Raw genomic sequence first — 15,605 nt, 5'->3', positions numbered from 1 at the left:
TGATAAGCTGTAGTTAGGCTCTGGAGAGATGCAACAGGAGAAAATTTAATTTTCATGCATGAGAATGGACCTCCACATACCGTTAGAGTGACTAGATATATCATTGAAGCAGAATGTATCCCTTGTTTGGAGTGGACTGCTTGCTCACCTGAGCTTAACCTTATAGAGTATTTGTGAGATATGCTTAAAAGAAAAATTAGAGCTCGCCGAGATAATCCACAAAAAACCGCACGGCTAGTATAAGCTGCTCTTTAAGAATGGAGCAACCTACCACAACAAAATGTTAAAATTTGATTAGGAGCGTGCCCACGCAAACTGAAGCTTGCATAGGACTAGATGTGATAACACTGACTACAAAAAAACATAAAAAAAATGAAAACAATTTAAACATTACTAGTTTTACATTGAAATTTTTTATTCTATTGACTTTAAAACAACTAGTTTCAATTTGTTTGTTAAATACTTTATTGTTTTATTTAATTGTTATGTATTTGTTATTAAATTGCTTTAAAATAAAAATTATTTGAGTTTGGTTGTGTGTATTTCTGCTCACACGTAAGTAAACTGCTAGACAAAGAACTTAAATATCTGTATATTTGTAATTTGCTAATATCTAATATAGTACATTGAATCACGGTTTTCTCTCCAAATTTTAAAGAACAGCTTGGATTGACATGAAATTTGGCATACACATAGCTAACAAGTCAAAGTGAAAAAATATACGTTCAAAATAAGTCCGGAAATGGATAAACTGGCTAATTCTAAGCAACTTTTGTTCTATAGCATTTTTTCAGAAAAAATTCAAATTCGTTCAAAGGGCTTATTTTAAAAAAAAATTGGTTTTAAAGTAAATTTTAAAAAAATTTTAATTTTGAAAAAAATGTTTGTTTTTTAAAATAACTTAAAAAATTATTAGTGATACCAAAAATCACAAACAGTTTTGCTTTTCTGAATATTTTGGATTTTCTGTAAGGCAAAAATAGTTCAAGCCCTTTCAATTATAGCCCCTTCAAAAAATAAGTACTTTAAACAGATAAAACTTACAGATCGTGTAAACAATACATACACGAGTAAAGCAACTTGTGAAGTAGTGACGATTAATTTCATTTGGGATGCTAATTAGGGGGTGATTGTCACGACTTTTTTACAAAAAAGGGACCAACTTTATATTAAGCGTAACTTCCTTATTTTTAACGCTAGAAACTTTTTTACAAAATAAGAACAAAGATTTTAAACACTTTAAAAAAGTTATAATGAGTTTTCCCAAAAAGTGCTTTACGTTTTGGTTATTTCGCGTTGAACTATTCGATTTGGAATTTGGCGATTATGAACCATTTTTCATTAGTTACAACTCTTATTTTACTGGGTCTAGGGATCTTATACATATACCATTTTTTTTTTTAAATTTTTTTATGGTCTATATTTTTGATAAAAATGTTTTTTTTTCGATAAAATACTTATTTTTTGAGTTATGTGCAAGAAACCGTCTAAAAACGTGTTTTTTTTGTTGAAAAATTAACATATTACTCGCAAATATCTCGCAAATTATTAATTTATTGAAACAATTCTATAGAATAAAAGTTGCTTAGAATTAGTCAGTTTATCCATTTCCGGACTTATTTGGAACGTATATCTTTTCACCCCGAGAAGGGGTGAAAGTCACCCCCATGGCAAAAGTACACATCGGTACAATATCACTTTTATTCTTTGACATGTTACCTATGTGTATGCCAATAGTCCTGTCGCCAGCGGGGGTACAACGGCCTCCTTAATTCAGATGGACTTACCCAAGTTTTTTTATGTATTTTGACCAGTAGAACACGAATTTTTTGGGTAACAGTCGATCCGGATGTCGATAAGATTGTTATAAACAAAGAACTTGAGGAATCACATAACAGCGATTTTTCGCAAAACAAAACATTTTTTTGTATTTTTTGGGTCATTCTAAGCAAAAAATAATTTTACAAGTTTTTTCGTAGGATGCATAGTTTTCAACACAAACGCGGTTGAACTTTGAAAAAATCGAAAAATGGCAATTTTTGAACCCGAATAACTTTTGATTGAAAAATAAAATAGCATTTCTGCTTACCGCATTTGAAAGTTCGTCAAATTCTATCGGTTTTGATTACTTTCATTGCTAAAAATTATTTTTTTATTGTTAAACAAAGCTATAAACACATAGTGATCGAATGATGTTTTCAATGCATTTCCCATTTGAAATCGAACGAGTAGACGCGCATACTGACAATTTCTACGTAGATTACGTACATTAAAACGCATGCATTGGGCACGGGAAACACTATGTGTTTATGGCTTTGTTTAACAAATAAAAACTTAATTTTTAGCAATGCAAATAATCAAAACCGATAGAATTTGACTTGAACTTTCAAATGCAGTAAGCAGAATTGCTATTTTATTTTTTAATCAAAAGTTATTTGGCGGAGTGGGACGTTTCGATGCAGCCGGTTCATCGCCGGCCGTTTCGATACCGCCGGTTCATCGCCAGTCCATTTCATCGCCGTCATATCTCGCATTTCCTAGAATTCCTAATTAATACTAAAAATAACTAATAATTGTAACTGTCGAAAATTCGGAAATATATCAGATAGCGATTAATTGACTGGCGATGAATCGGCCGGCATCGGCATCGAACTGGCGGCATCGAAACGGCGGCGATGAAACGTCCTAGACCCGTTATTTGGGTTCAAATATTGCACTATTTCGATTTTGTGAAAGTTCAACCGCGTTTATCTCGAAAACTATGCATCCTACGAAAAAATTTGTAACATCATTTGTTGCTGAGAATCATCCAGAAAATACAAAAAAATGTTTTGTTTTGCGAAAAATCGCTGTTATGTAATTCCTCAAGTTCTTTGTTTATAATAACCTTATCCACATCCGAATCACCTGTTACCCAAAAAATTCGTGTTCTACGGGTCAAAATACATAAAAAAAACTTGGGTAAGTCCATCTGAATTAAGGAGGCCGTTGTACCTCCCTGGCGACAGGACTACAAAGGACCCCGCAGAAACTTTATGGGAAATGGCTCTCTGTCAAATGTTCTGAAACTTTGGGTTCTGGTAGTCCTTGATGTGTAGAACAAAAGACTCAATGGGCGCGTAGCTGCAAAAAATCATGGTTTTGAGATATAAGCCTCTGAAGTTATAGGTACAGTGAGGACGTTTGAGTTAGAATAAATTCATTTCCTCGAGAATGGGCGACTCTGGAGATAAATTACAAATCAGGTCGATTTTTATTTTTAAATTATAATTTTTTGGCATATATATCATACTAGTGACGTCATCCATCTGGGCGTGATGACGCAATCGATAATTTTTTTTAAATAAGAATAGGGATCGTGTGATAGCTCATTTGAAAGGTTATTAAATTCTCTATTCAATAGTATAAACATTAACATTATTATTTATACAGGCTGCCCAAAAATTTTTTTTAATTAAATTAATTGAGACAAAAAGAAGAATGTATAATATAATTTATTTAATTCGAAATAAATTTTACTGTTGTCCGAAACCAGGAAAAAATGTTTATTTGATAAATAAATATTGCTTTTCGCTTAAAGTCAATATTAAAGCTGCCGCCCACCTGCCTCTTAATAGTTTAAACATTTAATTTACGCGAATAGCAATGTTTATTTTTCAAATTAACATTTTTTCTGTTTTCTGACAGCAGTAAAATGTATTTCGAATTGAATAAATTGTATACATTTTTCTTTTTGTCTAAATAAATTAATTAAAAATTTTTTTTGGCACCCTGTATAAATAATTATGTTAAAGTTTATATTAGTTAATAGAGAATTAAATAACCATTCAAATGAGCTATCACACGACCACTTTCGCTTAAATTAAATGTTAAACTGCTAAGAGACAGGTAGGTGGCAGCTTTAATATTGAATTTAAGCGAAAAACAATATTAATTTATCAAATAAACATTTTTTCCTGGTTTCAGACAACAGTAAAATGTATTTCGAATTAAATAAATTATATACATTCTTCTTTTTGTCTCACTTAATTTAATTCAAAAAATTCTTTTGGCACCCTGTATAAATAATATTGTTAATGTTTATTTTATTGAATAGAGAATTTAATATCCTTTCAAATGAGCTGTCACACGACCCCTATTCTTATTTAAAAAAAATCATCGATTGCGTCATCACGCCCAGTTGGATGACGTCACTAGTAGGATATATATGCCAAAAAATTATAATTTAAAAATAAAAATTTGCCTTCATTAAAAATGAATTTATTCCAACTCAAACGTCCTCACTGTACCTATAACTTCAGAGGCTTATATCTTAAAACCATGATTTTTTGGAACTATGCGCCCATTGGGTCTTTTGTTCTACACATCAAGGACTACCAGAACCCAAAGTTTCTGAGCATTTGACAGAGAGCCATTTCCCATAAGGTTTCTGCGTGGTTCTTTCAGTCAGTCTAAGCAATTTTTTTAAATTATTAGGTTTTGCAATCTTTTACCGTCAGCGAACGGATTAATAAACGAAACTTAAAGTGAATATAGGTAACTTATACCTTCTTTTTAGGCCGCTTTTAAGTCGGCAACAAAAAGTCGAGCGTTTGTGGTTGTCTGTCGCTACTTGAAGCCGTCATTTAACAAGAATGCAAAACGCATTTTCTTTTCACACTGTGTGCATCTTAGTAGATTTGCTATTATAACCATGTATTTTGTCTTTTGTGGGAAGATTAACATGTTAAATTTTCTGGCGGTTATGTTAAATTGGTGCAGCATACGTTGTAAGCAATCTTCAGTTTGAGAAATTTGTACAAAATTGTGAATATTATGTATTTAACAGTTCTAGATAATCACACAAAATAAGATATCCAGGTTTTTCTGTCCAGCAGTTTAGTTTGAGAAGGTTGCTTTGAAAATGTAACAAATGATGTGGATGTTTTAACTAACTTTGGGAAAATAACAAAACAGTGGTTTTGTTTTCTTATTTATTGGTATTGGCAGTACCTATTACTGTATTTTTGTACGTCCATAATATTATAACGTCTACTAATGTGTATATGAACACTACGTGTATGTTTACAGAATGGCCCTAATGGAAGGGATGTTAGGAGCAGGCATGCTATTTGGCAGTCTTTGTAGTTCCTATCTATATTATGCAACTAACTACCCGTCCATGTATGGTATCTCAGCTGGAATAATGGGATTAAACATAATTTATATTTATTTTTGTTTGTCCGAGTCTTTGGAAAATATCGAACATGAAGTAAGTTATTTGTAGGTTAAGTATAATAATTAGGAATTGTGTGAACTATTTTTAACCGTAGTGTGTAATGTTTATACTTAACCAGTTCAAACTTCTATGCAAAGTTAACACCAGTGAAATTGAGTACTTTGTGAGTATTGTTCAATTTTTTGAACCACTAACTATTTTTGCTATTTTGGGATGTTTATGTGTTTATGACCTTTAATGCAGTCGTTTCCCCTTTTCTACTAAGTCCTAGTGATGGGACATGATTTCACTACCGGTGATTTAGAAATCACTGGTAATTAGCGTTCCTTACTAACTTCGATAACCGTGATAAGTGACCAGATACAGCATTAATCAATTTCACTGTCACCGTCTCACAAAACAGGTTTATATGTATAATGTGTCCCAAAAGTAGCGGAACGGTCGAATATTTCGTAAAATGAACATCCCATCGAAAAACTGAAAAATACGTGTTCAATAATTTTTAAAAATCTTAAATGGAAACCCCCAGTTTTTATTGCAGATTTGGATTCCTTTCATAAAAGTAAGCAACTTTTATTCGAGACAATTTTTCGAATTGTGGATAGGGGGCGCTATAATCGGAAAAAACAATTGATCATGATACCATAGGCACAGTATATAGAGGTTCCCTCTTTATACTGTGCCATAGGTAAACTATAGAAAAAGTCTAATATTTCGAAAATTCTCCTCTAAATGAAGAACCAAAAAACACATGTTTATTATTTTTCAAAAACCTATCGAATGACACCAAACATATCCCCCACGCCCCCCCACCTGGAGGTGGAGTGGGGGTAACTTTAAAATCTTGAATAGGAACTCCCATTTTTTATTGCAGATTTGGATTCCTCATAAAAAGATAACTAACATTTATTTCAAACATATTTTAGAATTGTCGATAGATGGCGCTAATAAATCATATTTTGCCAATTATAGCGCCATCTATCAACAATTATAAAAAATGTTTCGAATACTTAAATGTTACTTATGTTTACATGAGAAATCCAAATCTGCAATAAAAAATGGAGGTTACTTTTACGTTAGAAATCCAAATCTGTAATAAAAACTAGTGGTTTCCATTTAAGATTTTAAAGTTACCCCCCACCCAACCTCCAAGGGGTGGAATGGGACGTCGTGTTTGTTTTCATTCAATAGATTTTTTGAAAATTATCGAACATTTATTTTTCAAAGTAAGTTATCAATCGAAGTAGCACAGAAAACGACAATAAATATCGTCTCCATACCACCAGATTGACAACAGGTGGAATACTTTCTTTGGTTACACCTCCTGAGATTTTCAAAATTTATAAATCGTACAGGATGCCGAGGAAATTAAGATGAGAGAATTTTAAATAATTCACAACTCATCTGCTCAGCGTGGTGAAAGCTCCAACAAGATTCCTTAATACTCAAACAAAAGAGTAAATGAATTAAAAATGTATAAACATTCTCAATTTCTTTGCAACACGAAAATGCAGCAGCTGCATAATACTATGGTCAAATCTGAGAGTGCAGGAAGAGTCTATACCGGTTTCGGGGGTTGTTTCCCCCTCATCAGTAGTCCCATATCCTCCTCTCTCAGATTCTTCCACGTACCACACTTTGGGCCTTTCCGAATTGCAAAGAAAGAAATGTCACGGATGAACTAGGGCCATCTACCGAAAAACAAAGTAAGGTATCAATCGAAGTAGCACAGAAAACGACAATAAATATCGTCTCCATACCACCAGATTGACAACAGGTGGAATACTTTCTTTGGTTACACCTCCTGAGATTTTCAAAATTTATACATCATACAGGATGCCGAGGAAATTAATATGAGAGAATTTTAAATAATTCACAACTCATCTGCTCAGCCCAAAAGGCCCAAAGTGTGGCACTTGAAAGAATCTGAGAGAGGAGGATATGGGACTACTGGTGAGGGGGAAACAACCCCCGAAACCGGTATAGACTCTTCCTGCACTCTCAGATTTTACCATAGTATTATGCAGCTGCTGCATTTTCGTGTTGCAAAGAAATTGAGAATGTTTATACATATTTATTTTTCAGTTTTTCGATCGGATGTTCATTTCGCGAAATATTCGTCCGTTCCGCTACTTTTGGGATACCTTGTATAATAAATATTATGATATTCTCGGTGAACGTGAGGGTCACGGTGATTAACATCTGGTGATTTAACAACGCCGGTTAGGAACGGTGTAGTAAGTAGTATTGGTTGCCTAACTTACTGAAAATTATAAGGTTTTGAGTTGAACAGTATTAGTCCAGAAAGCCACTGCGCATCCGCTAGGAAAAATATTCCGATTCGGATTTATTGCACAATCTTACTCAAAAAGGACCCCTTTTAACAAATTTGCATGTTGCCAGGACCAAAAGTGGGTCAAAAATATTTTAAACGTTTTTTTTTGTTTTTTTCCTAAAATTATTTTTTTTTGCATGGAACAAAGTTTTTTTAGGTTTTTTGGATCAATGCAAACAGAAAAGACATTTCTCTAAACTGGATAGTTTTTGACATATAAGCGATTAAAAATTGAAAAATTGCGAAATTGGCCATTTTTAACCCTCAAAGACTATGTGAAAAACTGAAAATTTGAGTGTTGCCAAGGTAGGTAGATATTCTTTAAACATCGATTGATGAAATCCCGAAGAGTTTTTTGCAATACAAGATTCAAAGCTCCTTTGTTTTTTAATTGCTAATCAAGCGTGCGCGACACTATTTTCCACCGACAGTATGGTGCAAATGAAAGGAATAAATTCGTTATTTCGTAAACCGGCGACTTTAAGGAAAAATCCCGAAACAGGTCGATTTTTATTTTTAAGTTATGATATTGTGGCGTATATGGTATACTAGTGACGTCATCCATCTGGGCGTGATGACGTAATCGTTGATTTTTTAAATGAGAATAGGGGTCGTGTGCTAGCTCATTTGAAAGTTCTTCAATTCTCTATTCTCTAGTTCTTCAATTCTCTATTCAGTAATATAAACATTTATATAATTATTTATACAGGGTATCCTTCTACTTCTTTTTTTGTCAAATAATTTAATTTAATAAAAATTTTTTGGACACCCTGTATAAATATTTACGTATGTAAATGTTTACATTACTGAATAGAGAATTGAAGAACCTTTCAAATGAGCTACCACACGACCCCTATTCTCATTTAAAAAAATCATCGATTACGTCATCACGCCCAGACGGATGACATCACTAGTATACCATATATGCCACAATATCATAACTTAAAAATAAAAACTTAAACTTACAAATAAAAATAAAAATCGACCTGTTTCGGGTTTTTTCCTTAAAGTAGCCGGTTTACGAAATAACGAATTTATTCCTTTCATTTGCACCATACTGTATGCACATGCAACGGTGGAAAATAGTGTCGCGCACGCGTGATTAGAAATTAAAAAACAAAGGAGTTTTGAATACTGTATTGCAAAAAACTCTTCGGGATTTCATCAATCGATGTTTAAAGAATATCTACCTACCTTTGCAACATTCAAATTTTAAGTTTTTCATATAGCTTGTGAGGGTTAAAAATGGCCAATTTCGCAAATCTAATCGCTTATATGTCAAAAACTATCAACTTTAGAGAAAAGTCACTAAAGACCTTTTCTCTTTGGAATGATCCAAAAAACTTAAAAAAGCTTTGTTCCATGCAAAAAAAAATAATTTTAGGAAAAAACAAAAAAAAAACGTTTAAAAAATTGTTGACCCACTTTTGATCCTGGCAACATGCAAATTTGTTAAAAGGGGTCCTTTTTGAGTTAGATTGTGTAAAAAAATCCGAATCGGAATATTTTTCCTAGCGGATGCGCAGTGGCTTTCTGGACTATATAGTAAACAGGTTGTCTTTTACGAAACGAATTTCCAATTGTTTTATGATATTATCTACTGTTATTTATCTTTTTAAAATAATAAATTTAAAATAATGTCATTAAAAGTATTGATTATATTTTTTCTTTCATAAAAAATGCTTAAAAGCTTACAAAAAAAAATTAATGAGACAGTTAATTTCTAATAGCTTATCAGTACTTCAACTTCTTTGTCGACCATTCAGTTGTCCACTTATAGCATTGTAGTACAAACTACCTTTTAACTTCAATAAAACCACAAACTTCAGTTATCTAGTTATATCCCAGACAACGATATTACCATTCTTATTGAGAATGCATTAGGAAGTTACGCGCTACGTTATTTACCATTATCAACAAACCAGTGAATGTACAGTCGGACAAATGAAAGAATAAGGCTTTTCATCGATTGTCATTTGTTTCGAGCTTCTGTCATGTGTCACATAATATTAATATATTTACGTCATACGTCTTTGGTTTGTATCATTGTTATATACTAATAACGTATGACGTATATATATATATATATATATATATATATATATATATATATATATATATATGTCTTCATATCAAGGCGAGATCCGTTTGTATCATAAGCTATACAAGATGAGATCCGTTTTGCAAGGCGAGATCCGATTTTGGATCTCACCTTGTATTCACGTGTATATAGTGACATCTCGATGTAACAATGGTTAGGGTACAAGGAAATCGATTTTTGTCTGGACCTCATTTTGCACCCCTTTTGGTGAATTTTATATTGCAGTGGTTCTACTAAATCCGCTGTAGAGGGCAGCGCGCGCGATCCGTTGTGTATATCGTAAATATATATTTTGCAGACAACCCGAGATCCGGTAAATTTGGAAACATCGCAAATGAATTTCACGGTCAGCTCTCTCACTCGGCTTATGTCTAGCTTGAATAAGAATGTTTACATTATTTAAGGGCTCTGTCCAGAAAGGCGATTGTCAAATATCTCGAGAACTAGACGGCATATCGAAAAAACTTTGGAATGCTTTTTGAATGGTTTTTCAAAATCTATATACTTATGCAATAGCAGGGTTCTTATTCTGCCTGCGAAAGCGGTGGGTGTAGCAACTTTGAATTTTCAACTGAAACACTTTATTTTTAATTAAATAGTTGAAATTTAGAATTAAAAATACACAACTTTTGTTTGAATCGATAATAGCTTCTTTAATCCAGTCGGAAGAGCTTCAAAATCGTCCTTTTGATGACATTTTTAGGGTTTAGGGGTACCTCAGGTAGTTAGCTTAAAACGTAAGAAATAAATTTGAATAGTTAATGTTTATTGATAAACAAAGCTCCAATTCTATTTTACTTCAACTCATTTTAAGGCTATTTCAATAAACTAATCGGTTCTTTTTTCAGTTTTTTGGTAAAACATTGTAACTTATAGACGAAAATTCTTAAAATCGGCTATTTTTCATTTAAATTGTCAAAAAATAATTAAATTGAGAAAAAATTGGTCAGATTTACATAAATTTTGTTATTCCGTCCATATAGAAACTAAAACAATTGTTACGTAGTTACACTGAGTGTCATAAAAACCATGTATTTTTACTCATTTCTTTGAGCTATTTCACGTAATATCGAGATATAAGTTGTATTTTTTACATAAGTTATATTAACGTTAAACTGACTTAGTTTATAGTTTTATAAGCAACAATTAAGTATAGCGAAATTTATAAAACCTTGTTTAAATTGTTTTACATGCTCTATAATGCGGTTATCTTAAATTTTGTTTTGAATATTTTTCTTCTTACTGGTAGACAAAAAATGGCAAAATGTGCATTTTTGATATCAAATTGTTGATAACCAACATAGTTACTACTCAAAATATTAAAAAAACTAACCGTCGGTATAACAGGTTGCCTGGAAACCAGATGCAGAACAGTACCATAAATGTTTTAGACTTTTTAGCACTTTCTTTAAGTGAAATTTAAAATCATTTACCACCCATGTACACTCATTATGGAATCTGTTACAAGAATTTCAGCGATTTCAGCCATTTTTTCAAAATTTATTTGGATTTTCTCTAGTAATCCTTCCAAAAGACAATACATAAATGGTGAATACCTTTTACACCAACTTCAAGGAGGGTAATTTATACAGGTACATACCTGGAATTATTATATGGACCGTTCACTCTTGTCAGAGTATAGTTCGCTCAAATATGAGCTCTTTTAATCCATTTGACGCGGTAAATTAGTCCGCTTTTCCTTTAGGTCTTAGTTCATAGGTTGTGATGTTTTTTTGCCCTCTCTACTATCTTCTTCCACTCTCTCCGGTCCTGAATCTTTTCTCTCCAGTTTGCAATTTCCATCTTTGATATATCGTCTAGCAGTTGATCTTCCCATCTAATTTTTGGTCTTAATCTTGGTCTATTTTTTACTGGTTTCCAGTTCATTATCTTCCTGATCAGTTCTTCTACCCCTCTTCTTTGTGTGTGCCCAAACCATCTGAGGCTTTGTGCTTTAATGAATTTTACTATATCTTCTCCTTTATTTATATTTATTCTTTCATGGTTCATCAGCTTTCAATATTCCCCTGTTTCTGTCTTTACTGGGCCATGTATCCTTATAATTTTTCTCTCAATTATTTTTAACTTTTCTTCGTCTTTTTTCGTAAGGCACATTACTTCTCCTCCATAGGCTATCACTGATCTGATTGCTGCTGTGTATATTTTTGATTTTGTTTTTTTTGCTCAGGTTTTTGTCCTTGAGTAGTTGGTGATATTTCCAATATAGTCTATTACCTGCTTTGATTCTGTCGTTTATCTCTATACTCCTTCCGTTTTTGCCGTCCACCATCACCCCCAGGTATTTGAAGCAATCTACTCTCTGGAATGTATTTTCACCTATCTTTATTTCTGCTATTCTGTTTACATTGTCTCGTGTGCTTATAAGATATTTTGTTTTATTCTGATTGATTATTAGTCCTCTCGTCTTTGCTTCTCTTACCAGGGTTAAAAGTGCCTCTTCTAGTCTTTTTTTATCTCGTGCTACCAGTCCCAGTTCATCTGCATATCCTATGATCTGTGTTGAGCTTTGAATAATTGTCTTTTTCAGCCCTGTGTCCCTAATTACTCCTTCTAGAGCGATATTAAATAGTGTCGTTTGTCGTTGACAGACTGTCTCCTTGTCTTACTTTTTCTATTTGTCTGTTGTCTGTTGTCTTATTATCTTATTTTTCTTTACAAGTTCTATTTTGATGTCATTTGTATCGCCCTCATTTGTTTTAACTTTTGCTGTTGTCTTTTATTGTCATTCTAGTTAGTCTTATTAATTTTGGCGGTATCTCCATTTTTTTCATTTCTTTTAATAATTGTTGTCTGTATATGCTGTTGAAGGCCTGTTGGAAGTCGATGAATAGTATGTGTAATTCTATGTCATGTTCATAGCTTTTTTCAATTGTTTGTGTCAGTACGTGTATTGCATCTATTGTTGATCTTCCTTTGATCTATTGTTCTAAAACCCTGTTGATATGGTCCTATAATTTTTTCTGTGTATTGATTTAGTCGGTTTCTTATAATTGTGGTCAATATCTTATACGTTGTATTTAGTAGCATAATTGGTCTGTAGTTGCAGCACTTAGTTGGATCTCCTTTCTTAAAGATTGGTGCGATGTGTCCGTTTTTCCATTCTATGGGCATGCTTTCGTCCTTCCAAATTGTAACCATTAACTGGTGCATTCGCTTCGTGAGCTCCTCTCCGCCGTTGATGATCAGTTCTTTGTTGATTTCATCTGGCCCTGGTGTTTTGTTTACTTTTAGTTGTTTTAATACCTCCATGAATTCCTAATAAGTAGGTGCGACTTCCTCTTCATCTCTGTTATCTCTTATATCCACATCCTCTGAATATGCCTTATTGTCGTTTTTGTATAGGTCCGTGAAATGTTTTTCCCAATCTTTTTTGTTTATTTTTGTGACAGATTTTTTGGTACTGTGTTGTTGTTTTATCTATTCGAACAATTTCTTGTTGTCTTTATTATTCGTTTCTAATTCTTGCATTTGTTCAGAGATCCATGTGTTCTTCTTTCTTCTATAGAGTTTCAGTGCTTCTTGTTTTTCTTTTCTATATTGGTCCAGTTGTTCCTGTTCGGCACTTTGTAGCCATTTATTTCTTGCGAGGTGCTTCAGTTGACTTTTTTGGTGACATTCCTCATCAAACCATTCTTTCGATTCTTTGTTTTTTTGGAATCCTATTATTTGTTCTGCTGTCTCTATTATGCTGTTCTTTATGTTTTTCCATTCTCCTTCTATTTCTATGTGCTCGTACTAACCCAATTTCTGTTCCAGTTGTTCTGTATATTGTTGCTTTGTTTCTTGCGTTTTAGATTGGCTATATTCCATTTCCTTCTTTTTCCTTCCTTATGATTATTTGCTTTGATTATTTTCATCTTAAGTTTAGCTATCAACAATATGTGGTCAGTGCCTCCATTTGCCCCTCTATATGACCTTACGTCTTGTACTATTTGTGTCCACTTTTTCGAAATTAGAGTATGATTTATTTGGTTTCCATCCATTCTTCCTGGTATCATCCATGTTATTTTGTTTTCTTTTTTATGTTTATGCCCAGTACTAACTATATATGTATTTGTTGCTGCTGCTAGGTTGCAGATTTCTCCTCCATTATCATTCGTAGTTTCATGAATGGTTTCTTTGCCAGCTACATTACGATTATAGTCCTCCTTTCCGATCTTTGCATTGAAATCACCCAATATTATTAATATGTCATTCCTCGGAATATTTTCACAGATTTCTTCCAGGATGTCTTAGAATTCTGTTTTATCTTCTTGGTTTGCTTCTTCGGTGGGTGCATAGCAATTGACTATCGAGATGTGGGCTTGTTTATTTTCTTATGTAAGATATCCTTTCATTAACTGCTTTGAATTGTATCAGTTTTTCCCTCATTTTTTTGTTCACCATAAATGCCGTACCATTCGTTCCCTGTTTGTTTTCTCCCGAATAATACATGCTAAAGTTTTTCTTCTCAATTTTTCCTTCTTTCTTCCATCGTATTTCCTGTACGGCTAGGAATTCTAGTTGGTATTTTTTCATTTCAAGAGCTATTTCTTGCATCTTACCTGCTGCCAGCATGGTTCTAATATTCCAAGAGCCCATTCTAATGGGTTTTGTTCTTTTCGTCTTATTGAGATTCTTTCTTTATTTTGTGTGCGTTATTTTGTTTTCGTTAACCGTTTGCATTTCCGAGTCTTTTTTTACCATGTCAATATCATATTTCAGCCGCTGTTCTTCGTTTATTAGTTTTTTGAATTTTCTATCAGCTGTTCTCTCTCTTCGTCCCATATCTAGATTTTGCCATTCACTATTAATTTCTTGTAGCCGATTTTCGTTTGCTTACCTTTGCTTCTTTCGTCCTTTGCTATTTTAGTTATTTCCTTTTGTATTTCTTTTTCTTTCGATGCCCAATCGTTGTTTATATAGATACAATCTTTATGCTGTTTTAGTTTACGTTTCTTGTTTAGGATTTCCATTTTATCCGTGAGGGCTTCTGTTTCTATTGCGCATACTGTTTCTCCTATTTTTTTTGCACTTCTTAGTTTTATTTGTATTTGCAACTCTTGGGCTCTGAAATTTTCCATTTCTTCTTTTAATTTCTTATAATCATTTGTTTTTACTTTCAACCCAGTTACGATCAAGCTTTTCTTTTTGCTAAATTTCTTCAGTTACTCCATTCATTCATGTAGCTGTTTTACTTCTTTTTTTAGTTTTTGTTTCTCTGCTTTTACACCCATTAACTCTTTATTGGTTTGTTGTTATTCTTTCCTTATTGGTTTTATTTCCTGAAGCATTTCATCGTTTTTATTCATTAGCTCTTTCATTATTGTAATCATAACATTTTCCATGTCTTCCTTGTTTTCGTTGCCTGCTTTGCTTGGTGACCGTTTTTTAATTTTACTTCTATTAAAACAATCATCCAAGTTTTCTCTTTTGCGTTTCGTTTCATCATCGGTTTCACTTCCTGTGACATTTTTTCCATTTTCTAGGAGTGCAGCGCTAAATACCTGGAATACCGATATTAGATTATCAACAATACTTAAAAAATGAAAGTTACCAATTCACCGGTAGTTAATGCGTTATTTAAAAATTACCTGCGCACCAGAGTTGCCAGTTGGTCTGTAATTAGGATGGGGATTAAAATAGATACGAATTCACCGGGACCCGGAAATATGCACACCCTGATATTCTAGTTACGTAAGCTCGTCCGATTGGCGCATGACGTTAACAACAGAGTAAAGCATAGTCCCGTCTATGCGTTCGTAATACGAACGCGAATGAAATTTGAGAATAGTACAAATGAATGAATTATGACTAAAAGAAACTAAGTGATTTTTATAGTTTAGAGGAAAATTATTAAACTATTTACTTTTATTTAAATTGATTTTCAGTTATTTGTAAAGTTCCCAGTTTCTTGATTATATTGGTATCCGGAAAATAAAAATATTCAT

The 15,605-nt window shown here is 32.9% G+C and overlaps 1 protein-coding gene across 1 annotated transcript in view; it reads left to right on the top strand.

The window, feature by feature from the left end:
* LOC114338699 (proton-coupled folate transporter-like) overlaps nucleotides 1-15,605 on the top strand; it is a 124,233-nt gene that overhangs the window by 68,940 nt on the left and 39,688 nt on the right. The window contains exon 5 of the mRNA XM_050648267.1: nucleotides 5,071-5,251. Coding sequence (XP_050504224.1) covers nucleotides 5,071-5,251 — 181 coding nt within the window. The remainder of the gene's footprint in view (nucleotides 1-5,070; nucleotides 5,252-15,605) is intronic.

The sequence above is a fragment of the Diabrotica virgifera genome, chromosome 4 (assembly GCF_917563875.1).
Source record: "Diabrotica virgifera virgifera chromosome 4, PGI_DIABVI_V3a".
NCBI lineage: Eukaryota > Metazoa > Arthropoda > Insecta > Coleoptera > Chrysomelidae > Diabrotica > Diabrotica virgifera.
Note: the sequence above shows the minus strand (reverse complement) of the source record. Positions and strands in the feature narration are given on the sequence as shown.